General features: G+C 43.7%; 1 protein-coding gene across 2 annotated transcripts in view; it reads left to right on the top strand.

Annotated features, from left to right (window-relative positions):
- Positions 1–4,494: 4,494 nt before the first annotated feature.
- The window catches only part of tango6 (transport and golgi organization 6 homolog), a 40,612-nt gene continuing 18,599 nt past the window's right edge, over positions 4,495–26,507 (top strand). The window contains exons 1-14 of one of the 2 annotated variants that reach the window (XM_083763626.1): positions 4,495–4,638; positions 6,227–6,891; positions 7,933–8,052; positions 8,553–8,703; positions 9,956–10,062; positions 10,502–10,664; positions 12,379–12,440; positions 13,663–13,778; positions 13,998–14,174; positions 14,473–14,599; positions 15,971–16,177; positions 20,907–20,987; positions 21,198–21,248; positions 22,074–22,790. In XM_083763626.1, the coding sequence (XP_083619752.1) occupies positions 4,590–4,638; positions 6,227–6,891; positions 7,933–8,052; positions 8,553–8,703; positions 9,956–10,062; positions 10,502–10,664; positions 12,379–12,440; positions 13,663–13,778; positions 13,998–14,174; positions 14,473–14,599; positions 15,971–16,177; positions 20,907–20,987; positions 21,198–21,248; positions 22,074–22,790 (2,793 nt within the window). In that variant the 5' untranslated portion in view covers positions 4,495–4,589. Of the gene's footprint in view, positions 4,639–6,226; positions 6,892–7,932; positions 8,053–8,552; positions 8,704–9,955; positions 10,063–10,501; positions 10,665–12,378; positions 12,441–13,662; positions 13,779–13,997; positions 14,175–14,472; positions 14,600–15,970; positions 16,178–20,906; positions 21,051–21,197; positions 21,249–22,073; positions 22,791–26,507 lie in introns of both variants that reach the window. The other variant, XM_083763625.1, reaches the window with a different exon arrangement.

Genomic DNA, 26,507 nt, shown 5'->3' with positions numbered 1-26,507 from the left:
TAACGAGAACGCCTGATGACATTCTTTTCTCTGCCAAGGCGCCCAGTTCAACAGTGAGACAAACGTTAACTGGTCAAGAAGGTGCTTATCATCGTCTAAAACTCTAAATCCATGTTTATATTTTGTCACACAAGGTCAAAGTTGGGCTTTTCCCAACTAACAGCACAAATTTTGACCAATGCTCAATACTTTGGAAATCACCTGCATTGTAGTGTTTGAAAGCAAACAACAGGGTAGATGTCAGAAACTTTGAAGTGATTCTACATTGTATTACTATTGTTTACACATTTGTCTGGCTAGCGCGTGTGTTTTCAATTAATCTATCATGGTTCAAATGGAGTTCAAATGGAGTGTGTGTGTGTGTGTGCGTGTGTGTGTGTGTGTGTGTGTGTGTGTGGGCCTGCCCAAGATTCTAGCAGGTGTTAGACTCAGTTGCTCGATTCAGTATTTAGACATTTGATATTAATTTTATAAGACTTATAAACAGAAGTTACAATGGCCAGGGGGTTTGTATCAGGGGACGTCCCTTAAACAAACCCATTGTAACTTCAAACTCTGTCCTGGTTCTGGTGACTACTGCTCTCCTAATACGTGAGGAGGCCATGTTTTTTTTGTCAATTACATTTTTCATTCATTTTATAAACATTCTTTGGAAAATGAAGAAAAGAAAATCTGATCCACAAAATATTTTAAAAAGTATGTGAGTCAACCAGCTCAGTGGTCTTGTGATTAAGAGTGTCCGCCCCGAGACTGGGACGTTGGGTGTGTCCAGGGTGTGTATTTGTACATCATGTAGAAACAGAAACGTGTGTGTGTGTGTGTGTGTGTCACTGTGTGTGTGTGTGTGTGTGTGTGTGTGCAGCGCCTGTTCAGGAGAGGGAGGAGGTGTGGGGGGGTAGCGTGTACCTCCACATGCGTTACCCCCCCTAGTGAGACCTTTCACCGTCAGGTGGAAAGAAGATGTTGGCCTACTGCTATTTTACTAAATAGTGAGAACAATAGTATAGAAAAAAATATATATATATATACTTTCTATTTCACCATGAACATACCAACCACCAAGCTCCTGAAAATCAGGAACATATTTTATGGAGAAATAATATAATATTCCACTGACTCAGGTAGTGTATAGAATTGTTTTCAGGGAGATCAGAGCATAAAAAGGTTTTTATTTGATATGATGTAAAAATCTGTGGCAAACAGAAATCATGTAGGCCTAGGCTATAAACTGCAATACGTGTCCCCCAATTTAATTAATTCATCAATGAATGAATGAATTCTGAATTATATGTAGGCCTATAATGTGTAATAATAAGAAAAATTATGTTAGGGAAGATTGTTAAAGTCTGAAAGCATGTCCTCCATATCAGTTCAATTCAAATCATTCACGTGTGCATTATTTGCGCACACACAATATGCTGCATGACAAATTGTGATTGGTGATGCAATGTGATGATGACAGTGTATCAGTCAAACAGCTGAGTAGGTTGCTCTTATGGAAAGAGGAAGTCAGGGATAGGCCTATAGAGTATACCTAGGCTATCCTATCCCCGGCCAATTTCCATTTCCTCATGCTTGCGGTATTTCCCAGGTAGTAGGCAGGACTATAAATATTAAGGCATGGTGTCTGCAGCAGCATGCCGGTTATCAGCAGTGCACAGAGATTATACAGCAACATGTTTGGACTATACAAACTACAGGTTAGTGTGAGAGAGGGTCAGAGGGGGATTGTCTTTTTTTTTTTTTTCTTTTTTTTTAAGATAACGTTTAAGTTTTGTGAAACACTTACCCCCGTTTTGTGGTAAATAGTAAATTGTATTCTAATTCTTTGCATTGCAGGTCCTACTCATGGGAGTATTTTTCAACCCCGCGTGGACATCCAAACTACCGTGCTATGATGAAAGCGAGCTGGACAGCGAAGCTCAGAAGAAGCTCCAACGGCACTACCCACAGGCGTCTGCGCCGCGGTTCACCACCGGCCCTAAAGTCTGCGACCCCAGGCTCTACAGACAGTCCGATGACATCGCCAACCGCTCTATTTCTCCCTGGCGGTACATGTGAGTTAACGTCTCTTTAGTTTTAGACTAAGCTATTGTGTTTGTGAATCAGTGGACCATGACACAGCTTAAACACAACTCTTCTTTACTTTCAAACTCAGAGTAATAATAACGACCACGTTGTATATCAAGACTGAAGTAGTCGATCCCAGATAATCCCCCCAATCATCACAAAGGCAACACAGGAATATGCATCGAGTGCAGCACAATCAAACAGCTGTCAGTGAGACAGCATAAGGGCTATCTATCCCGAATGCTGAAAATGTAGCCTATTTCAAATTGATTAATAGGAATAATAGCCTGTTATAATGTATGCTAGCCGACATTATAACTTCAGGGATATAGACAACCTTAGGCACAGGTGCTAAATTTGGCACAGGGGAGGGTGATCACTGGCACACTGACTGATTTAGTCTGTTAAATGAAGTCTCCTCATTATACAAATTATATTCTGCACATAATTTCTTCATAGATGCTAGAGTAAATATTGATCATTACATCCTGATGTGAAAGAACACATTTCTAAAGAAATAATAAAGGTTATGTATAGACAATCAAAATCAGTTGGACACATTTCATTTTGATGTGGTGTCATAATTAATTAATATTTAATTAATATGTTGATATGGCACAGACTATGACATTTAAAACATGGCACTTCATGTCAAAAGGTTTGCTGACATTTAGCCTATAACTTAGACTAATCAAGTTCAACCCTTTCATGTATAGGCAGGACAGGCTATAGCTGTATCATATCATAGTGTTATATATTGATGATGAATTGGCCAATAAAGGGCTGACTGAGTTGCCTGGTTGTATCATTACAGAGCCAACACTAACGATGCCAGATTCCCACGGACGATCGCTGAAGCCGAGTGCCTGTGCACTGGATGCATCATGATCAATGATGAGGGTACTGTGCACGAACACCGCGGCTACAACTCCAGAGTCCTGCTCCAAAACAGGGTGGTTCTTATGAAGGAGAAATGTGAAGGAGGACGAGGATATCTCCTCAGACCAATGAGCGAGCGTGTGGCAGTTGGTTGCACGTGCGTCAAATCAAGAAATGTTGTTGACTAAAAATCCACAACAGATGACACGTTTTTATAGAAAAAAATGGTAGTGACATGTTTCACGTGATGTTGTGTTTGTTTTAAAACACTTATTATACAGTCTTCCAAGGCTGTTATTTTAGGGTTTAGGCCTATGCCTATCTGATTTCAAATTAACAAATCAGTGATTTGTTATTTTGGCCTATATTAGGCTAACTATCTACTGTTTATGGCATGGTAACCTGGTACTACATGGATTGATGGTAGATTTCTTTTTCCCCTCTTTTTTTTGGTGATAAATCTGCCATCTTTTAAGCTATAAAGTTATTTATTTTATCTGCAATAATATTTATTTATAGAGGATATTTATGTATGTCTAATATTTTGGAACTTGGTTAATAATAAAGTTAATATAACTTGCTAAATTGAATCAATCTAGTTTTGTCAATAGAAATTACACCCGTGTGAAGTGAGGGGCGCTCTTGCGTCATCATCATTTGTGTCTTCACCTTCGTCATCAATGTTTGTGTTGCGCAATGTTTGTGTTTACACAAACACTCAAAATTGTCCTTTCATTGTCAATAGTAGTAGGCTATTTAGAAGTTATTGGACTTGAAGAGGCTTTGGATGTATAGTGGTTAATTGGAGTAGTCAGCTGTGGGGTGGAGGTAGGGAACTGTGACGGACATTGTTCATTTGTTTGTTTTAACTATGTAATGTATGTGTTTTTTTTTGTTTTTTTGTTTTTTAATTTGTTCTGTATTTATGAACATTGCCTGATGTTTCTTCAAATATTTTGTTTGTATTTGTGCTGCCATGGGATGTGGGGGGGGGGGAATATATGTAAATAATTGTTTTGAAAATACTTTGTTGTAAAGAAAAATCAATAAACATGTTAAAAAAAATAGTAGGCTATTTAATTAAAATTCTTCTTTCTAATTATTTGTTCGGCCACAAAAATGTTTTTATAGAGGGCATGCATAAAGTGAATGGCAGATCGAGTAGCAAAGGTGGTGGCAAAGTTAATTTAATGTTGTTTAAAGTCGTTTAATGCAATCAAATAGTTATCTTTTTGGATGTATGGGCTGTCAAGGCCAAGTAGTTTTTTGTCACTCAGTAAGTGTTCCCGCGTAAATTCCGTGTTTGATGATGATGTCACACGTACGCATACCCTCTATCGTCATGACTTGTCAGATTTCTTGGGACGTCCCATAGAGTATTAGGGGACGTCCCCATAGACTATTCCCACGCTTTCTTCTTTTTTTTTTTTATCTATGCAAAGCAGTCTACGTCATACGATCAGTTGGGCTGGCCCAGAGCTGACCAATCGCAGGTTCATGCGCTATATGACGTATAATATCGGCGACACGTGCAAATGTTGTTGATTACATTAGCCAGCAGCATGTGTTCTTCCGATTGTCCAGAGATCTAGTTAGTTGTATAAATAATTCTCTGGTGTTCACAACCTAATGTAGCCGAGATGACTTCTGCTATTCTCTCTGCATTAAATGTCTTGACGAAACCTCTCGGTAAGTGCATAGAATGTTAAATCAAGACAGACATTGCGAAACAGGAGAGCACAGCTAACAGCTACAGGCTACAGCTGTATTGACTTGTGTTTTCGTTTGAAATGTACCCAATTACCCATTCTACATACTAAATAAAATAAAATAAAATGTTCAATCAATCAAATAAAGGCCCCTGTCACTCTCGCGTCTCGCCATTCAACTTGGAAGTTGTTTAACTTTCCTAGAATCCTGTCTGTGCATTATTTGTTGAATGAATTTTGTATGACGATGGGACTTGTGTTGCACAGATAATAAGAATTAAACATGTGTATCTTTCTATCTGTAATGATAGAGTTGGCTCTGGTCCATAGCATTATAATGAGTTCTAACGCCATGGACCAGAGCTAATATGGTAGAGTGTTATACAATACTGTCTATAACTAAAGTGTTGAACAAGACACTGAACCCCTAATTGCTCTGATGTGCTGATTGGTGCTTTGCATGTTTTCCGCCACCATCGGTGTATGAATGTGTGTGTGTGAATGGGTAAATATAATGCACAATGTATGTGAAGCGCCTTGGATAAAGGTGCTATATAAATGCACCATTTACCATTCTAAAAGTAGACCCTAGCATGTGGTAGGAGGTGGACACAGAAATATCTCAAGATCTGTATTTTAGCTGAAAGCAAGATAGACGCTATCTGACGGCATCTGAGTTGAAACACTCCATTGATACTGACAGCCCATTCATCAAACAGAAAAGTCCTATATGATTGCATATAGAGGGTATGTGCATGCATAAAGTGAGTGGCAAAGTGAGTTTAACGTGGAATGCAACCATATGGGACTTTTCTGTTTGGAGTCTCTGTTTAAAAACAAATGCCATTCACATGTTATGAGCAGCTCTCTGTCATTAAACACACTGTGCAGCCGTGAGTTTTCTATATTGTATTAGAATTTGGAATTTGAAATCAATCAAAGGTGGCACACAGGATGTTGAGTGATTTACAATGAGCACTTTCTAACTCGAACACTTTAATTGAGCGAAAGTTGCTCATAACATCAGTGTTGACAAAGATATGTGTCTCAACTCTTGATATTGGTGAGTTAATCGCCATTTAATACAAACAGATAGGACCTTTCTTTTTCATGAGTGAGCTGTCAATGTAGGGTGTTGCAACTTTGATGCACATAGTTGCTTGCAGCTAAGTTAAGATATAATTGCAATCGCCACTAGGAAAGGAGTGCATGTGTTTGGTCCGACAGAGCATTGGTCCAATCGACAACCTACCTCAAACCCTCACCCTAACCCTAACCTCCCCCGGGGCAGCACACCTAAACCTAACCCCAACCCTCTCCCGACCCCCAGCGCAGACCCTCACCCTAACCCTAACCTCCCCCGAGGCAGCACACCTAAACCCAACCCTCTCCCAACCCCCAGCGCACCTCGGATCATTGCTCCGTCGGATCATAGTATGCCTCCCCTAGGAAAGACATATGGATTGTAGCTTTTAACACATTGTAATAACCTGTCTTTTCTAATGTAATTATTTATGCACAACCGCGGACGACCCTTGGAATAATGTTGCCTTTATTAACATCCCCAGAGGCCTCTGCTGTGGGCGACGCCCAGTCCTCACAGCAGGAGGCCTTCGTGGCAGCGCTGCAGGCCAACCGAGCTCTGCTGTTGGAGCAGCTGCAGTGTGAGACGGGCCTTGGAGACGTGAGGGAGCTGAGGGAGGAGGTGATGGCGGAGGCAACCTGGTTCTCTGGTGACACAGAGGACGCTATATGGAACTTTGTTCAAGAGTGTCTCCTCCTGCTCCTCGCTCTAGCCAGACACCTCTCGGTCCAGCTGGCGCTCTTCAACCAAAACTCTGCTGTCTCGGCAGCAAGGCTGCGTACGCCAGAGATGGCCCCGCCCTTACCCCCGGACGTTCTCAGCGTAACGCAACAAAAGACTCTCGGTGCGGCGCTCCAGTTTGTGGTCTCTCTGGGGCTCAGCCCCTACTTGGCACCAGGGGTGGGTGTGCCGTTAGGCCACAGGTCTGCCTTCGGGGTGATGGTGGGAAAGCTGGTCCTCCGTGGTGACGTGGTGCCTGCAGTGGAACGCCGTCTCTTCACGACGTCCAGTGTCCTGCTACAGTTGGCGGAGCTGTCGTCCCTCGCAACGCTGGTTTTCACGCGGCACCTCGGCGACGTCATGGCGGCTCTGTGTCAGCTGGGTCACCGGCCGCATCGGGCAGACGGAGGCAGTAGTAAAAAAGAGATGGTAATAAATTCATACCTCAATTTTATGTTGAATGAATGTCTGTACACACTGCAAATTAGGATGCGACAGAGTCAAGGGAAATGAGAATTAAATCCTGGTTATTTATTGGTGCTGTGTGCTGTTGTTGGCCATCAGACATACGGTCAAAACTACTTTGCATTCCCTTCCTAGAGATGAGTTATCCAAAGCAAAATGCTGAAATTCATGCTAATATGCTAGACACCAAACAGCCCACTACTAAAGTAGAGTATGGTTGCATTCACACCAGAATGCTTAACTGCGATTAAAACTAATCCTGCTGCGTATTGTCGGAAAGTGCGCTTTGTTTGGCAGGTGTGAAGGCTCATTCGAAGTCTGCACACACGTGACACACACACACACACACACACACACACACACACACACACACACACACACACACACACACAACGTCCACTCCCCGTCTCCCTGACAACACACTGCATCCACGTACCCTCACTTTACATCATAACTTTTACTAGAGGTATAATTTTAACACCAATGGATTTCACTGTAGAAAACATGTAAAAAACAGAAAATGTCTATGTCAGCTGCAAAACACCAGGTCGCACCTCACGTCTACTTCGGTGGACTCGATGCAAATGGATGGAGAAGTTGCAACATTCTTGCATTTTTCTTTTGATGCACCGAAAGGGAAATTCTTGGCCGAAACCGAATACCGAATATAGGAAACAGTTGGCCGAATATCCGAATATGATTAATATTATATATATTTTTTCCTACCATTGCTGTCATGGCCATAAGCTACCTGATTTATGGCAAAATAAATGGTTATGGCAAAACTTCACTATTATGGGTCCATAAAACATTTATTCAGCTCTTTTGTATGCATTAATTGCATACACTATTCAGTGATATATTTTCTGCCTATTCAAGCCGAAACCGAATAGGCCGAAAATGAATTATTTTGCCATTTTCTGCCGAATATTTTCTGGGACGAATATTCGGTGCATCACTAGAAATAGTCTTCTGAGTGACATGCTTTGTGTCATTGTCTTGTAGGCACTTAGTATTGAAGAGCGCAAGACGTGCAGGGAGGCCCTCCAAAGCATTCTGGGTAAAGTCTACCAGCCAATTGTTGTCAAGGAGCTACTGATCCTCCAAGGCAGGCCAACAAAACAGGTGTGTGGTGTGTGTATGGCTATTATGACTCCTGAAATGGGGAACAGAAAGCTCATGTGGACAGTCTATAAACCGTTAACCTAAATTTGTAACTGTGACAGCCCTACTAGGGCTGTCACAGTTACACACGAATGAATGCGATTAACAATTTTAATTGTTTGTCTTTGCATTGAACATTTTAGGCTTCTTAATCACAAATTGCACAGGGAAGATATGACAAATAACTTAAATATACAAATAAATCACTGACGCATTTAATTTTTTAAATATTTCTTTCTTCCCAATAAATGTATAAAATAGCAAATAGTTGATAAGTGGTTTGTTGTAAGCTTGTAGATCTACTATTTATGCTATTTATTATTTATATATTTTAAATGTATGGACATTTTTCAATATGGAAACAATTGACAATTTCACAAAAATAATTGCGACTACGGTATCTCAAATAATTGCGATTTGGCTATTTGTGACATGCACCTCTCTGTGTGTCTCTCTCCCAGCCTGTCCCAGCAGCAGCGGGTTCCAGTAGGGCTGGTCTGGGATCAGCTCCCCCGTGGCTCAGGCGTCTGTGTGGTCAGCTGTTGTCCGAGCGGCTGATGCAGCCCAACGGAGTCCAAGCTGTTGTGAGAGCCATCCTGGAGGGCGGGCCAGGTGAGATCAATGATGGAGAGACCATAGCCATAGAATGGTAGACAGACGCCTCCTTTGGGCTCTGGGGCGTCTGTCTGTACTCAAGGGAGGGCAATCTTCTGCTTGGTTGGTGCTTCACTAGTCTCGCTCACAGCACAGCTTCACCTTTAGCGCACAGCCGCGGACAGAAGAAGCTGACGCCCGACGTCATTCCGGCTTTTTAGACAGCTGGTGGATGGAAAAGAAGCTCCACCTCCGCGGCTGATTGATGAGACGGACAGATTCCCGGAAACGCTCTCCTCCGCGTCAGTCAGCCGCGGAGGTGGAGCTTCTTTTCCATCCACCAGCTGTCTAAAAAGCCAGGAATGACGTTGGGCGTCAGCTTCTTCTGTCCACGGCTGTGTGTCCAAGGTGTAGCTGCGCTGTTAGCCAGACAACTATTGCGAGAGACAACAGTCTGGCAACGTGAGACACAGAGCGGACGTTCAGAAGTCCCGGAAAAGAAGCGCTGTGATTGGCCAGTAGTCACTTGAGTGGCAGCGTGGCGTATTATAGCGTGTCTTCCGCACTTCCGCCCTCACGTCGATACAAGTCGCTCCAATTAACTGCAGCGTCCAATGAGGCATCTATTGTTTTCTATATCTATCAGGAAGTAGGGCTGTTACCATTTCACATTTAAGATGACGATTAATTGTCACACAAATAATTGTAATTAACGATTTAATTGTGTTTTTGGCATTGGAAATTGGAACATTATGAATAGAAATTACATTTCTGTTTGGCTTTTAGGCTTCGTAATAAAAAAAAAGTGCATAGGACAAATATACCAAGAATTGACAAATGTTATACTTTACAAGCTTACATCTGCTATTTCTGCTTATTTATGTATGAACATATTTCCTCATGGAAACAATTATGATGATTATGACAAAGGAAAGGAAGACCAGACAAGCAAAGTTAATTAAAAAAAAGTGCATAGGGCAAATATACCAAGAATTGACAAATGTTATACTTTACAAGCTTACATCTGCTATTTCTGCTTTTTTATGTACTTCGCAGAAGGAATGATGCGAAGTTGACTTTGCCCATCTGTTTTGCTCTTGTTTTGGAAACAAGGCTCTAATATAAGATCATAATGGTAGATTTAAGCATACTACCTTTTTAAAATGTGTTCCTAACTTACTATCTTACTCTGTGTACTTGCCAGGTTTTCCATTGATCCATTTAGCAGCTAGTGTTTCTTAATGCTAGTAGTAACCTTCATGTCCACCAGGTGGCGACCCAGACTGGAGGAAATGTGATAGTGTGGCCAGAATCTTAGCAGCTTGCCCTCAGCAGTCTGTGTCATCAGACAACTACTACAGGCAGGTGTGCCCTCAGGTAAGACTGAAGACACACACGCACGTACTCGCACAGAAATGAATAGAGGGTATGCGCATGCAAGTGAATGGGAAACCGAGTGGCAAAGTGACCTGCAAAGTGAGTTTAATGTTGTTTAACGTCATTTAATGCAATCAGATAGGACTTTTCTGTTTGGATGTACGGGCTGTCAAGGCCAGAAAGTATAGTAGGCACAATGGCACATCCAAGTGCCTACTAGGCAGGGTACTGGATTAAATAAAGTCAGACCTGAAGAAGGTCTACGGCTCGAAACGTTACCACTTTGAGTAAAGAAATCTCGGAGCAGAAATTGATGTGCGGATTGTTTCATTTATAAACACACAGGGAAACGCATATAATATTGCTGGAAGACAGGAGACGGGTCTGTTTAGATTTCCACCTCTTTTCGACTAGTAATTCCTGCAAATATTTGGGTCAGATTCTAGACCTGCTGCACCTGAAGGATAAGCTCACCGCCCTGCAGTTCCAGCGGGTGGCCACTAGAGTGCTGGTCATCATTGTGGAGGACAAGCCCCAGTTTGCCCAGCGGTATCTCCTAACTCCTCTCCTGGGCCCTCTCCGGCGCTGTGCCCCCCCCAGCGGTCAGAACTACACTTATGTTTTACGTTACTGTGTCAAATGACATTTGTTCATCATCCCTTTGGGTTCTTTTGTCGAGCGTAGTGATGGGAGATTAGTCGACAAACACATCGGTATCGGCCGATTTGAGTTGTTTTTAGATTAAAGGGCATCTGTTCGATTAATCAATCAAACCGATGAATTCATCGGTCCGATTAATCGGTCTGTCTTTACAGATAAACAAGCCCAAAGTAACAGCTTGAACAGATCTACAAGCTCACAATATTAAATATAAAGGTATTAAAGTTAAATCTGACTTGCCTAAGCCTGCAGTGCAGACACCCTTTTACATGTATTTTTCAGAATGGACAAAATTATTATAATTTTACAGAATGAGATCATATCGACATCAGTAATATCGGTTATCGGCCATAACGGCAATTAATTATATCAGATATCGATATCGCCCAAAATGTCTCATCGGTACATCCCTAGTCGAGCGTCATGTTAAAACGCTTTTTTGCCAAAGCATAAGCTTTGGCAAAAAAGCTTTGGGGGCCGTGTCCACCAATTTAGTTCTTGACTGAAAACACCAAGGCGCTCGCCTAAAAACGCTGTCAAATGCCAGAGTTGAAAATACTGTATTTCAGTGCTCGGCAAAGTATAAACACATGAGTGAGCAAAATAAACATTCATCGCCTCGTTACGCTGCTGGGGTTTAAAAAAAACGCATTGCAAACATTGTAAACAATCATAAATAGATCAAATATAAATGTAGATCGGCTATTTCTTCTATTTCTTTTACCATTTTTTAAAATGTATGAAATAATTTATATTTCAGGTATTTGTCATATCTGCCCTGTGTAAGTTTTGATTATCAGGCAAACGGTATTCTTTATTCATATGTTCCAACGTTTAATGCCACAAACACAATTAAATCGTTAATTGCAATTATTTGTGTGACAATTAATCGTCAACTTAAATTTGTAATCGTGACATTTCCTTTTCTATATTTCTACTTTTGTTAACAAAAATGAATTGAAATGAGATCAAAGCAACTACACATTTCAATGTATGTGTTGAGGGTACTGTGCTGTATTCCTGGAACAATGTCCAGAGAAGTGAGTTTAGTATAGCAGTTAATTACCGCTGTTAGTCATATAAAATGAATTATTCTGCACACTGACAGCTTCTTGGAATGGAATGTTCAGTGATATTTGTGTGTGTGTGTGTGTGTGTGTGTGTGTGTGTGTGTGTGTGTGTGTGTGTGTGTGTGTGTGTGTGTGTGTGTGTGTGTGTGTGTGTGTGTGTGTGTGTGTGTGTGTGTGTGTGTGTGTGTGTGTGTGTGTGTGTGTGTGTGTGTGTGTGTGTGTGTGAGACTGTGTGACTGTGTGTGTGGTGTATTATAATGGCTTGATTAGCCCTTCACACAGTAGTTGTAATTGCCTATACATCTTTCTCACTGTCCTCTGTTCAACAGCCCATTTCCAATTGCAGTTGATATGATATGACATTCTGTTGTAATGCATTATTTGGCCATGGATCCTCATTTGATATGATATTTTTGGAACCCCAATAGCCACTGTAAAAACCAGTGTTAAGTTCCATTTGCTTCCTCACTTATTAATCATTGAACCCTCTCAAGGGCCACGTTGAAATCCAGAAGCTGTGGGTGTAAATGTGGACTTGTAGAAGGCATATAATTAGTAAACCTAGTTGTCTGCGTCTGTTTTTCAGGTGATTCTCAGGTTGCTGTTGATGAGTTGGAGATAACGCGCTGTGTGGAGGATGTGTACAAGGTGAGATGGAAGAATCATGGAACCACGTACAATACAGTCTAGTGTGTTTTATAATGATGTTGTCAAGTGTTTTATTATGTTCTACTATTTTAAAATTAACAAAACTAGTTGGGCGGAAATGTGCATGACCTACATTGGGTGTTGTATCATTACAAAGGCTTAGGGATCTTCCTTTATCTACATTTCTACTGGGAGGGTGGCGGGTGCAATACGTTTGAAGCCGATCAGTCCAGCAGTGACCGAGATTATTATAGTTATAGTTAGTTGCTGCGAGAGTGAGGTCTAGCCAACACCAACACCTCGGGATTCCTGGATCGCTGCCCTCCACACTTTCCTGTCCAACATCAGGTTCTTGAGTTCTGCAGTGTTGTCAGCCAAACTATGGTTGGCTCCCATAGGGTCAATTTACACACACACGCACATCTATATAGGTGGTACGCTTCTTTCCCCTCCTGGCTTTGCCCTGGGTTGGCTCCCATAGGGTCAATTTACTTGCTTCAAGTTCTGTATGCCTGACGCAGTGCCCTGCCAGCCTCATCCTTCTCTCTCTGATTTTGTCCGTGACCCGTGTGGTACTGTAGGTAAAATTGTCTTCCTCTGTTGACTTGGCAAAGACAAAAAAGCGACTTTCTTGGCCTGGCAGTGTGCCGTGTTCCCAAGACATTATCTGCTGATCTCTTTGCAACATTAGCCCTGGTGGACAAACGCAGACAGACTCATTTGTAGATGTCTCGCCTCTTACAGAGCCAACACTGTAAAAGATGCCCTGCATATTGACTCGGGTATGAACATTTTCTTTGTAGGTCTGGGTGCTAGGAAACAGTCCTCCAGTTCCTATGTATATTGATTGAGGTATGATGATTGTCTTTGTAGGTCTGGGTGCTAGCAGGGAACAGTCCTTCAGTTTCTATGTATATTGATTGGGCTATGACTATGATCATTGTGGAATTGTCATTCCTCAATTGAGGAACTTGAAATTCATGAGCAGACTGGATCGCTCACTGAATGGACTCATTGGACAGATGACAGACCCAGGCCATAGCTCTGTAAGGTACACTTCTACCATCAGAGGACACTGGCATGAGTGCCTCGCCTAGAGTAGTAACCTGTGGGGCTGGGTAAATGTACTGTATTTATTTTATTTGTATTCTCGTATATGTGATGTACTGTCTTACCTTGTGGGCCACAAGCCTGTAATAAAGTTTATACATTGTCTTTGTAGGTCTGGGTGCTAACAGGGAACAGTCCTTCAGTTCCTATGCTGAAGGCTCTGGAGGAAGTGCTTCCTGTTCTCTTCACGTTGCTGTGTTTCACCAAGCAGAACGTCTCTCACCTACGGTACCGTCTGACAGTCTGCCGTTCATTATTATTGCTCTATGATGGTTTGGTTAAGTATTGCATGTGGTCATCATCTTTTTCACTTTGCAAACCAACGGCTGGCAGGATGACCATGAGAACACACACAATGCATGCTGCACACAATGCATGCTGCACTTAACGTTGAAATGAAGTGGTTCCATTAGTTTATTGTCCGTGCGCTCTGTGTGTGCTCCACAGCGCCCCCTGTCAGGAGATCCTGCTGTGGTACTTTGGTCACGCTGAGCCCTTTGAAGCGCTGTCAGCCCTGAATCAGCTCTCTGGCCTGAGGGGGCAGACGCACTGGGTGCCACCACACTTTCACTTCACTCCCGGGAGCGAGGGAGGGGCCATGCTGACCCCCAAAGAGACTGCCAGGTGACGACGGCACTGGACAACACAGTCCATATTAACACTATTACACTAATTATGCTAAGGACGTGTACTGTATACATGTCCTGGGAATCAAAACCATGGGGTGCTTTGGTCGTGTATAGGTGTCCTCTAGCGCCATTCTTTTTGAAGAATTCCTCTGCAAAAATAGTGTTAATATGCTGTTTGACTGATGTGAAAATCTGCTAAAATATGAGCAAATATGTGTGTGTGTGTGTGTGTGTGTGTGCGTATGGGAGGCCGGGGGGGTAGAACCTCTTTCAACTGTGTCTGTCTCTCCCAGTGATGAGGATGACGTGCTGTATGAGCGCCTGGCGGAGGAACAGTGGAGGCTGGATTGTCTGATGCAGATATTGGCAGAGCTCAAGGACAGCGATCTGCCTGGGGATTTCTTCCTGGAGCTGCTGCAGGTGCAGAAAACGCACGCACACAGCCATGCGCAGACACACACACACACACACGAAGTGTCATAGTAGTATGTGTAGTACATCATGTGAGGGCTAGTTTGACAAAACCTCTGGGTTTTTATCTCTGCTAGCCTGTCTTGATAACAACAAACAAATTGTGCAGTGAGATACTTTAGAAAACCCTCTTGGAACACACTATCTCTGCGTGTCCTTTCATTGGTGAAGTTAAGAACGGACAAAGGATTTAACATGTATTTAATCAAATAGCTTAAAGCTAAAAGTATTACAGATTGAATAATAAAATGAATATGAAATGTACTACATGAGATCTCATGGGCGTCAGAATTCTATCCCTTGCAGATTAAGTACAATCACCAAGTGACAGTTGGTGAAGTCTGCGCACCGGTCAAATGCTTTCCCTGCCCATTTTATACATTAACATGAAGCCAAATAGGTGGATTCCAGATGACGATTTCTGTATGTTCCCCTCGATACTTCTGCTTTTCCTCAGGGGTTATGCGATGGTCAGTTTAGTCAGAGAGTTTAGCCTGCAGGACAAAGCATAAGGACGAACCATACAACATATAGAAAATATGGAACTGCGTGATGCCGAGAGGCCTCTTGACCTCTCCTCTGATACTTCCGTTTTCCTTGCTTAACATCTGAGTGTCAATTTTTAGATTTCTTATCAACCAGCTCATATCAGAGGAGCGTTTGATGCTGTACGGGGAAAACACAGTTACGGAAATATGGGCATACGGTGTATTTGTCATCATGTGGTCATATAGATTAAAGGTTAAACATGGATGAATCAATATCCTGATATATTCCAAATGTATAATACATTTGAATTGATCACATTATGCCTTTAAATAAATGGCTCTTTATTTAACATTAATGATTTAGATAATAATATGATCAACTGGATATAATAATTGGATCTCTTTAACCAATAAATGCACACATGGCACACATCATTCATTTTTTTAACCCATTCTGACCTGAGATCAGATTCATATACGAGGTTTCCACTGGACACACACTGGTCTGATTAACCCATTCTGACCTGAGATCAGATTAAAAAAATGTCAGTCGTTCGATTTTTCAAAAATAGCAGACCTACAAGCTCGTATCGCGCCACTCGGTGGCGCGATACGAGCTTGTAGATCTGCTATTTTTCAATAGCTAAAGCATAACATGATGCCAACACCAAAATGGGTGCCCGGTCAGAATGGGTTAAGAGCCTGCCCAGGCGGGACTACAGATGAAATGTAGCTTTGGCTAACTCTGGCCCATTTACATTATGATTAATGAGCTTTGTCCCCGTCAAATAAATAAATAAACCAACACCTGTTCCCATATCTTCTACTGCAGAAACTGACCAGCTGGGCATCAGAAGAGGACCAGGAGGAGGAGGACCAGGAGGTGGAAGTGGACACGTCGTCCATGACTCTCCTGGAGGTGGAGCAGCGCCTGTCGGGGCGTGCGGCGGGCCGCGTGGAGAGGCTGGCCCTGCTACAGGTGCTGGCTGTGGTCTGTGACGTGCTGCCGCATACCCTGCTGCTGAGGAAGACCACACAGGTGATATGAACGGGAGCACCTGGTACTGGAGTTAGTGGAGTGGTCTGAAAACACGCCTCTTCAGACTCCACCGCAGCCCGTAGCACCGGCCGTAGCACCTGTCCTATACCATACCATACCATACCATCTTTATTTATATAGCACATTTTAAAACAACAACGTTGTACCAAAGTGCTTTACAGTAAAACATTAAAAAACAACTTCATTTAAAAACCACAAAACAACCACAAACAACATGCACAGTGTCACGTTAAACATCGAACATCTCATACTGTGCTTGGAAAAGCCAAGGAATAAAAGTGAGTCTTGAGGCGTGACTTAAACACCTGGAGGGTGGGGGCTTGTCTTGTGTGCAGAGGCAGCTCATTCCAGAGCTTGGGAGCTGCCACTGCAAAAGCTCGATAACCTCTGAGCTTCAGCTTGGTTTTAGGAACCACCAGGAGAAGCTGGTCAGAGGACCTGAGCGTCCGTGTCGGAGCATAGGGTTTCAGCAGTTCGGATAAATAAATTGGTGCCAAACCATTTAGACACTTAAAGACAAAGAGCAATACTTTGAAGTCAATCCTGTATCGCACAGGAAGCCAGTGGAGGGAGGCTAGTACAGGGCTGATGTGGTCTCGCTTACGTACTTACTGTAAGTAACCTAGCAGCTGCATTCTGGACTAGCTGTAATCGAGATATGGAAACCTGGTTTACTCCAATATACAGGGCATTACAGTAGTCAAGGAGGGAAGTCATGAAAGCATGAATTACAGTTTCAAACACAGAGCGGGATAGACAAGACTTAACCTTAGATAGCCTCCTAAGCTGGAAGAAGCTCTTTCTTACTACTTCATTTATTTGTTTGTCCATCTTTAGGTCAGAGTCGATTTTGAAACCTAGATTGGTGGCAGTAGGCTTCAAGAAGGGCTCGACGACCTTGCAGGCTTATGTAAAGGCTCAAATATGTCATTCAGATGTTATGCTGTTATGCAGACTGCATATGCCTGGTCATTATTGATCTAGTTTCAATTCTACTGTTACGTACTAGTAGATGGATGATAGGTTCTTAGTTTACTTATTACTATTTCCTTTTTTAATTATCATTATTTTAGATATATTTTGGGAGCTTTATCTCTCTTTATTTGATAGTTTACAGTAAGTTGACAGAAAATGGGGAGAGAGGGAGATAGTGACACGCTGTCAGGCTGGATTAGCAGCCTAGATGCCCGGACCTGGGCCCTAGATGATTATTCCTATACATTTGATCTATTACCTTGTTCTTGCTTATTGTACGGTAAGAGCATCTGCTAGATGCTTAAATTGTGAGTAGTACAAGCACAATCTTAAGCCTAATTTATACTTTGATACACAATTGTGTCGTGACACAGTGGTGTGCCAAAGTATAACTTGGTCTTTCACAGGTGAGACGGTATGTCGAAGGTGCTCAACATGTGAAGGTAAGCTAGTAACGCTGAGCTACACATGAAGGAGGTCAACGTTACTCAAATATGACACTATTATTAACCACAACGCAGGGTCGTTGTTAATGGACAGATTGTAAGTGTTGTTCATTCCTATGCTAAACGACTCAAAATACTGCTCTGTGGTCGTGATATTTGTATTTGGCTTCGCTCCGACAGCATAGAAGTGTCCATAAATGCTTGAGTTCAACACGCCACATTCATGCCTTTAGAACAAACATGCACATGTAACCACTAAGGCCTGTAGCCACAAAGCACCTCAGTGTACAGCAGAAATGAACTGATCAGAGCCTAACTTAATCTCAAATGCCGTGAATCACTCTGAGGTGCTCTAAGTATGGGGGTGCATACTTAGTTTAGACTAGTCATTGGTTAGACATGGGTTAAGGTTAGGTTTAGGTGTGCCGCCCCGTGGGAGGTTAGGTTTTTAGGGTGAGGGTTTGAGATAGGTTGTAGTTCTAGGACTAATGACTGGTCTAACCAATGACTAGTCTAAACCAAAAACTGTCTAAACTAAGTACTGCACCCCTCTAAGTGTGCACGTGGCATGACCTAACACCAGGATATACAGGATGACACAAGTGCAGACAATGTTCCAGTTCCACTTACTTTTCTTTAGAAAGGTATCACTAAAGGTACCGATTACCGGTCATGCGTAATCGGTAGCGATCATAGAAAGGTCTTTCTAAGCATTCTAAAACTGGGGGCTTGGCCCAAGTTTATTTTAAGCTCCATGTTTTCAAAGCAAAAATAATTTGTGAACCAGTCATGTTGATTCATGTTGTGCACCAAACAGTTGAAACAGCAATAACGACGTTGGCGTTCTAGGACAAACAAATGTTGAGCAACGGTTTCACCAATTTGGGAACTAATTTGGTAAAATGACTTTGTTTTTGCATCTGGGGGGCACCACCACCACCTTTATTGTGTAACATGAACTCAGATTGGCTCCTCCCCTTTCTTAGTCCACTTCCTGCTGGGTGATTCTGTGTTTATTCCTACTAACAACAACACTACATGTTTAGCCCATTCTGACCCGAGATCAGATTCATACGAGGTTTCCACCGGACACACACTGGTCTGATGAACCCATTCTGACCTGAGATCAGATTCTAAAAATGTCAGTCGTTCTTCGATTTTTTCAAAAAATAGCAGACCTACAAGCTCATATCGCGCCACTCGGTGGCGCGATATGAGCTTGTAGATCTGCTATTTTTCAATAGCTAAAGCATGACATGATGCTGACACCAAAATGGGTGCCCGTTCAGAATGGGTTAGGGGCTTACTGCTGACGGATTCTGTTGTTAAATCTGTCTTGAGAGAATAGGGTTTCACAAAGGGCGCAGTCTAATGCCAAAAAGAAGAAGACATGTTTGGATAGAGCTGAGAGTGCGAAACATGGGAGCATAATTCAGAAGGTGGGGAGTACAGTATGTGGCCTTAGACGGACGCAGAGCTCCCATTCTACATTGGACGTGAAGAGGTGTGTTGACAGTGGAGAAGTAGAGAGGGGTCGACATGTTTTCCAAACATTTTGACTGTTAGTACTACTGCTAGTAGCCTTCACAGCCTGCAGAGCTTAAGAAACCGTTTAGTTTAGCGTTAGACTGAACCACTGCAGCGCTTTAATGTTATTGATCTGGGTGATGTGAGCTTGTGAGAAAAAGCAGAGAAGTTTAAGTGGTTCGATGTTGCTAACTTTCACTTCAACGGCACTATAAATTACATTAATTGGTCGGTACTTAATCCTGTAGGGAAACATGCATTCCACCTGGTTTATAAAAATATTGGCTCTCTGTACTAAAGTTTGTTTTTCTTCACGAGACCATATTTGCAGGGTGAACGGCACTTTGTTTGGCAGAATATATTTGGTTTCTTAACCTGCTTGTCCCATTTGAACTCAGGCCTCTGCCTGCTATTGTTCCGAGGCAGCACATTTTTAATCCTCTGGATGTTAAAGCAGGCCATGTTGAGTCATGCTTCCACACAAAAATAGCCCATTTCATCTTCCTCTGGGGGTTGAGTGATAAGAGTGAAAGAATATATAGCACGGAGATTTGTAAGCTAGCCACTGCCGACTGTAGATCAGCTATTGGCTGACCCGACTCTGTCGACTGAACTTTGTAGACCTGCTATTTTCTTAAAGATTTTGAAAGTGGTTATTTCTGTCTTTTGTTTTTCATTCCCTGAAGAAGACTATGTCGAAACGTTGGATTCTTGTCAATAAATATACAGCATCGTGGCTACGAGTGTGCAGCCTTTTTCTCATTTTTATTTGTCTTTTGGTTTTATAAATATTGAACCAATTAACAAGTTAGATGCCCGACAAGAATAGAATAATAGAACAAGTTACAAGTTAACTACATTTTCCAGTTAATGAAAAGTAATGATTTTGGACATACAAGGTTTATGAACAACAGTGGCAATATGGTCCTGTTGCCTGAGAAAAGGCATTCCCTTAGGGATAAGGAAACGTCTGATAAACTTTGCTGAGCTCAGCATATAAGTTCTTATTTTTAGCCATCTTATCTGTGGGCGTCCCTAATAGGTTTGTAGAAGGTTTTGGCTGTGAGCCGGCCAAAAGTGTTATGGAGCTTGTGTACTGTATAGCAGTGGTTCCCAAACCTTTTAGTCCGTGACCCAATAGAGAAATTACACATTTCCCGGGACCCAAAGTAGTGAAAACCGCAGATCTACAAGCCCACAACGTGTCGCTTTGCACCGCGTTGTGAGCTTGTAGATCTGCTCTTTTCACTGCGTCTTAATTATTATTATTTCTTTAATTTATGTCTCTTAGATTGGTTTGTTTATTTGCTTGTTTTATTTTTATTTTTAAATGTGGGGAGGGGAAAATCCTTAAATTTTTCAAAAGAGGAGACTGACCGATGAGGAGGCGTCAGTGAATCCACGCTATGTCAAGCCTGGCTATAAAAATTGGTCTGTGACCCACACATGGGTCCCGAACCACTGTTTGGGAAACAGTGTATATAGGACCCCCTTGAAAAATTGACCTAATTGAAAAATGAGATGCTGCATCTCAAGGGGCTTAGATACGGTCGTCTTGGAAGCTACTTAGTCCATTATCTTTATACATTATCCCCTCAAATTGAGGCATACCATTGATTAGCTATTTCTCACATGTATGCCTGATGTATACTTGGTTGCATGCCCACCATTTCCGTTTCCCTGCACCTTTAATCGCACACAGATAAAACCCTGTGATAATATAACCAAGTTAAAAGTGTCCCATCCTCTTGTGTTCCCAGGTGGTGGACTTCATGGTCTCCCTGCTCCAGAGGGCCTGTGCTGGTCTGGAGCGATCCCCCGCTGCTGCCACAGAGAGCCCCGTAGAGAGCCAGACTCTGAGCATGGGCATGGGGCTGGTGGCCACCATGCTCTCTGCTCCTCAGGTACAGTAGAGAGACAGACTCTGGGCATGGGGCTGGTGGCCACCATGCTCTCTGCTCCTCAGGTACAGTAGAGAGCCAGACTCTGAGCATGGGCATGGGGCTGGTGGCCACCATGCTCTCTGCTCCTCAGGTACAGTAGAGAGACAGACGCTGAGCATGGGCATGGGGCTGGTGGCCACCATGCTCTCTGCTCCTCAGGTACAGTAGAGAGACAGACGCTGAGCATGGGCATGGGGCTGGTGGCCACCATGCTCTCTGCTCCTCAGGTACAGTAGAGAGCCAGACTCTGGGCATGGGGCTGGTGGCCACCATGCTCTCTGCTCCTCAGGTACAGTAGAGAGACAGACTCTGGGCATGGGGCTGGTGGCCACCATGCTCTCTGCTCCTCAGGTACGGAAGGAGACAGCAGTGGGAAACGGTACTCAAAAGTAGATTGGCTATTTTCACATTTCAAATGAATGTAGTAAATGTAAATGTAAAGAAAATTGGAAATACTCTAGTATTACAAATCATCATCATACTATAATTCTGACAATGTCTGTCAGAAACAGTGCCGTATCTCCTCACCGCCTGAACCAATCACTCCCACTTTTCACACAGGCATTGACCATAATAATATGGAGGTCTTAACGAAGCCCCTTTTCCAATTTAACAAATTATGAAATTAATAATGGATTTATTGTACATTACTTAACCCATTCTGAACGGGAACCCATTTTGGTGTTAGCATCATGTTATGCTTTAGCTATTGAAAAATAGCAGATCTACAAGCTCATAGCGCGGCACGCTACGAGCTTGTAGGTCTGCTATTTTTGAAAAATCGAAGAGCGACTGACATAGAAGACATTTTTAGAATCTGATCTCAGGTCAGAATGAAAACTGTCAGGATGTAGAAGACATTTTTAGAATCTGATCTCAGGTCAGAATGGGTTAAGTAAATATACTTTGTTACTTTCCACCACTGGTCAAGTAGATTCAACATCCCGGTGCTGATGTGGTGCCCTTTTGGTTTTAATCTTAAAGGTCGCTGCGGAGGACTATGCATGTATGAAGAGGCTCCTCCCCCCGCTGGAGGACCTGTCCCAGAAGCACCCCGACGCCGTCATCCAGGAGCTGGCGTCTGGCCTGCGGGCCGTCATCGCCACGCACGGCGCCTGCAAGTTGGAGGACTTGCCACGAGCCGCGCGGAACACCTCCACGGACGCCGCGGCGATGCGAAACAACAGCAGGGTGCCTCTTGGGACCGAGCTGAAGACACAGCCTCGAGCCAGAGACTCCCGGCTGTCGCAAAGCAGCTCCCGTCCAGCCGCCGCGCAGTCTAGACCTAGTCCGCACGTGACTCGCACACACCCTTCCAACGACGGAGTGCCCGCACAGCCTGCACGCACCTCAAAACCCGTCCGAACTCAAGCCGGCTCCGTGGCCGGTGAAACCCAGGCCCGAGACGACGGTACTCCGCCGCCCCGGGCGGATCCACGCGACCCTGGGCAGAGCAGACACGCCGCTACCCCCCGTGGAGGGCTTGCACCGGAAAGAGGCCGGACGGGAGGAGGAGGAGGCGAGAGGAACCCGGGGGGCGTGGCGAGTGACCCGGCTGCCTCCACCGGGCCCTTCTGGGACCTGCTGCTGGAGGCGTGTGACCCTGACGTGGTCACCAGAGCAGTGGCCCTCAGGACACTCACGCGGATGGTGCAGGAGGGCGACCCGGTGGCTGTCCGGGCCCAGGAGAAGGTCCTCGTGGTGGGTTGTTCTTGTCCTTACTATTGTCTCAGTTTAACCCATTCTGACCTGAGATCAGATTCATACGAGGTTTTCCACTGGACACACACTGGTCTGATTAACCCATTCTGACCTGAGATCAGATTCTAAAAAATGTCAGTCGTTCTTTGATTTTTTAAAAAATAGCAGACCTACAAGCTCGTATCGCGCCACTCGGTGGCGCGATATGAGCTTGTAGATCTGCTATTTTTCAATAGCTAAAGCACGACATGATGCTGACACCAAAATGGGTGCCCGTTCAGAATGGGTTAATAACTTTAGATATTTTATGACAATTAGAAAGTAAAATGAACCAACCAACCAAGATGATCCAATATCAGTGCTAGACTGTCCTACAGAGGTTGTGTATAATAGCGCAGTCCTTCCTTATATATATATAAACTTTATTACAGGCTCGTGGCCCACAAGGGCATATGCGAGAATAAAAATAAATAAAAATACAGTACATCTACCCAGCCCCACAGGTTACTACTCTAGGCGAGGCACTCATGCCAGTGTCCTCTGATGGTAGAAGTGTACCTTACAGAGCTACGTACGGCCTGGGTCTGTCATGAGTCCATTCAGTGAGCGATCCAGCCTGCTCATGAATTTGAACGTCAGGTTCCATTCCATGAATGTAGTGAGACCCAATGAACAGAAAAGCCCACTGGCTCTATGCTCCTGGTTTCTTTTAACGGGCTTCGAAGACATTATAGGCTACTTGCAGTTTGCGTAAGCTCTCCTTCTTATACTTCACCTACAGTGGAGCCTATAGCTTTAGAGTTCTTTGGAAACTAAATTAATTCCTATTATATTTAGCAAGTTAAAATTTAGCAAGTTAAAATAGAATGTGTGTGTGTGTGTGTGTGTGTGTGTGTGTGTGTGTGTGTGTGTGTGTGTGTGTGTGTGTGTGTGTGTGTGTGTGTGTGTGTGTGTGTGTGTGTGTGTGTGTGTGTGTGTGTGTGTGTGTGTGTGTGTGTGTGTGTGTGTGTGTGTGTGTGGGGCCATCTAGTAGCCTTCACAGCCTGCGGAGCTTAAGAAAACCGTTTAGCGTTCGACTGAACCACTGTAGCTTTAATGTTATTGATCTGGGTGATGGTGCAATGAATCACAGACACAGAGGGAATAAGAAGCTACGCTTCGTTCCACCACTTTAACAAAAAACTATTGCTGGCACCACTTCGGAAAATTGCAGATTAATATCTCATATCCAGGAATTCACATTATAAACACTTCAACTAGGCAACTTGGGTGGCGCAGCGCTTAAGTCTCTGCCCAGCCCACCACGGAGGTTGTGGGTTTGAATCCACCGTGGAACATCTGGCTTTGTCGAGCGTCTTTATCTATGCGACCACAATTGGCCCGTGTTTCAGGGAGGGAAGCCGGGCGGCCTGAGGCGGGGAGGGGAATAGCCCATTCTGACCTGAGATCAGATTCATACGAGGTTTCCGCCGGACACACACTGGTCTGATGAACCCATTCTGACCTGAGATCAGATTCTAAAAATGTCATTAGCTCTTCAATTTTTCAAAAATAGCAGACCTACAAGCTCGTATCGCGCCACTCGGTGGCGCGATATGAGCTTGTAGATCTGCTATTTTTAAATAGCTAAAGCATAACATGATGCCGACACCAAAATGGGTGCCCGGTCAGAATGGAATAGTGGTCATTGCATGTCCTCCTACGGGCTGAGCTGGTACCTGACAGGGAGTAGGATGAAAGCTCTACGTCCTCCCTCCCCATGGGGGCTCCTCACTGGCAAGTTGTTTCACCCGGTGCTGAATTGCCTAAGCTGTAATCCTGGTCGCTACTCTCCCTCTGCCAACCTGGGGAGAGCCCTGAACTGAGCTCATGCTTCCTTCAATGCATGAGGACTGAGGAGTGAGCTTCTTATCACCTGACGGGTTCCCCTGTAGGATGTAGCGTGTGGAAGGTACACGTTACTCCGACCAGTTCCTGTCCCCTCCATCAGACACCCCGGCTAACCAAGGGGAGGCAGTATTACTGCTCGTTTTTTTTGTGAGGGTACCTACCCTAGGGGACACAGGAGGGAGAACATGCAAACCCTTTTGACAACCCCATCTAGGGTATGAGCGCTGATAATGCAGAGGAGAGAACACGTCCCACACAGAGCCCCTGGTGGGAATCGAACCCGGGACCTTCTAGCTGTGAAGCGACATCGCTACCTACCGTGCCCCCATACAATTCCACACCCTGGGTTTTGACTCAGTCTTGTTGGAAAATAACCTCAATCTATAGGTTAGCCTTGATGGATGCTACCTGTCCTCGCTGCCTTGCACAAATACCTTATAGTAACAACAGGGCAGTGGAGCTCTGGGTCAAGTGTGTGTATAAAAACAATAGAGGTTATACTGTACCTATGTAGGTCTTTGTCTCCACTGTCTCCGTCTCCTGGGACTGTGCATATGTGTGTGTTTGCGTGACTAGAGTATGATTAATTCATGGGCATGTTGAACCTGTGCCCCCAGGGGGACGAGGAGGGGACAGTCTTGTTAAGGTGGCATGATCTGGGCAGTGAGGGAGGGATTAAGATACTCATTTAGTATTCACTGTAATGAGGGTACCTGGCTTAGAGCACTGCATGGGTGCTATTGAAAAATAGCAGATCTACAAGCTCATAGCACGCCACCGAGTGGCACGCTACGAGCTTGTAGGTCTGCTATTTTTGAAAAATCGAAGAACGAAACATAGCTTTTTCAGAAAACTGTCAGGATGTAGAAGACATTTTTAGAATCTGATCTCAGGTCAAAATGGGTTCGATATAACCTCACAAGCCTTCCTGTCACAACTCCAGATCCCTTACTGAGCCCTCCCTTTGTTTTATGGGTGGGTAATCCATCCTTTCATATGTCTCCCTGCATGCCCTTTCTATCTCACTCCTCCCCAGCATGCTCCCCATGTCCCCTCCACCTACAACTGAATCCCTGTGCTTATTCCCATCCTTCTACCATCCTGTTTGAAGCCATTTTGACCTGAGATCAGATTCTAAAAATTCTACATCCTGATAGTTTTCTCAGTCGTTCTTCGATTTTTCAAAAATAGCAGACCTACAAGCTCGTAGCGCGCCACCGAGTGGCGCGCTACGAGCTTGTAGGTCTGCTATTTTTGAATAGCTAAAGCATAACATAATGCTAACACCAAAAGGGGTCCAAAATGGGTGAAGCACCCATGTAGAACTGTCAGCAGTGTTGATTTTGACAGCAAATGTTTTATTTGGTTTCGGTCATATCCTTTTGAATAAAATGTCATTTAGTTTTAGTCGTATCATACTTTCGACTATATCCGCAGTTGATTTTGTCCACTGATGCCATGATGGCACGCCGCGTTGTAAGCTTGTAGATCTGCTATTTTCAGAGCGCAACCAAAGATTAAATTTGCTTTTCTATTTAGTTCTATTTGACTACTTTACTAGTCTACTACTTTTGCAAACATTTTTGTCTGGTTTTTATTTGCTGATTGAAAATGTCAATATATTTAGTCTTAGTCATCATAGCTTAGTTTTTATTTCGTTTTTTATTTTGTGCGTGTGTGACAAACATTTTTCGCCATAGTTTCAGTGGATGAAATCCAACACTGAATGTCAGGCCCTCTCTCTCCTTCTCCACGCTGTTCAGTAGTAATGTCAGGCGGGCCCTCTCTCTCCTTCTCCACGCTGTTCTCGGAGGCTCCTCATCTCCT

This window comes from Protomyctophum parallelum, assembly GCF_964188405.1.
Source record: "Protomyctophum parallelum genome assembly, chromosome: 4".
NCBI classification, from domain to species: Eukaryota; Metazoa; Chordata; class Actinopteri; order Myctophiformes; family Myctophidae; genus Protomyctophum; species Protomyctophum parallelum.
The sequence above is the reverse complement of the archived record's forward strand: the minus strand, read 5'-3'. Positions and strand labels throughout refer to the sequence as shown.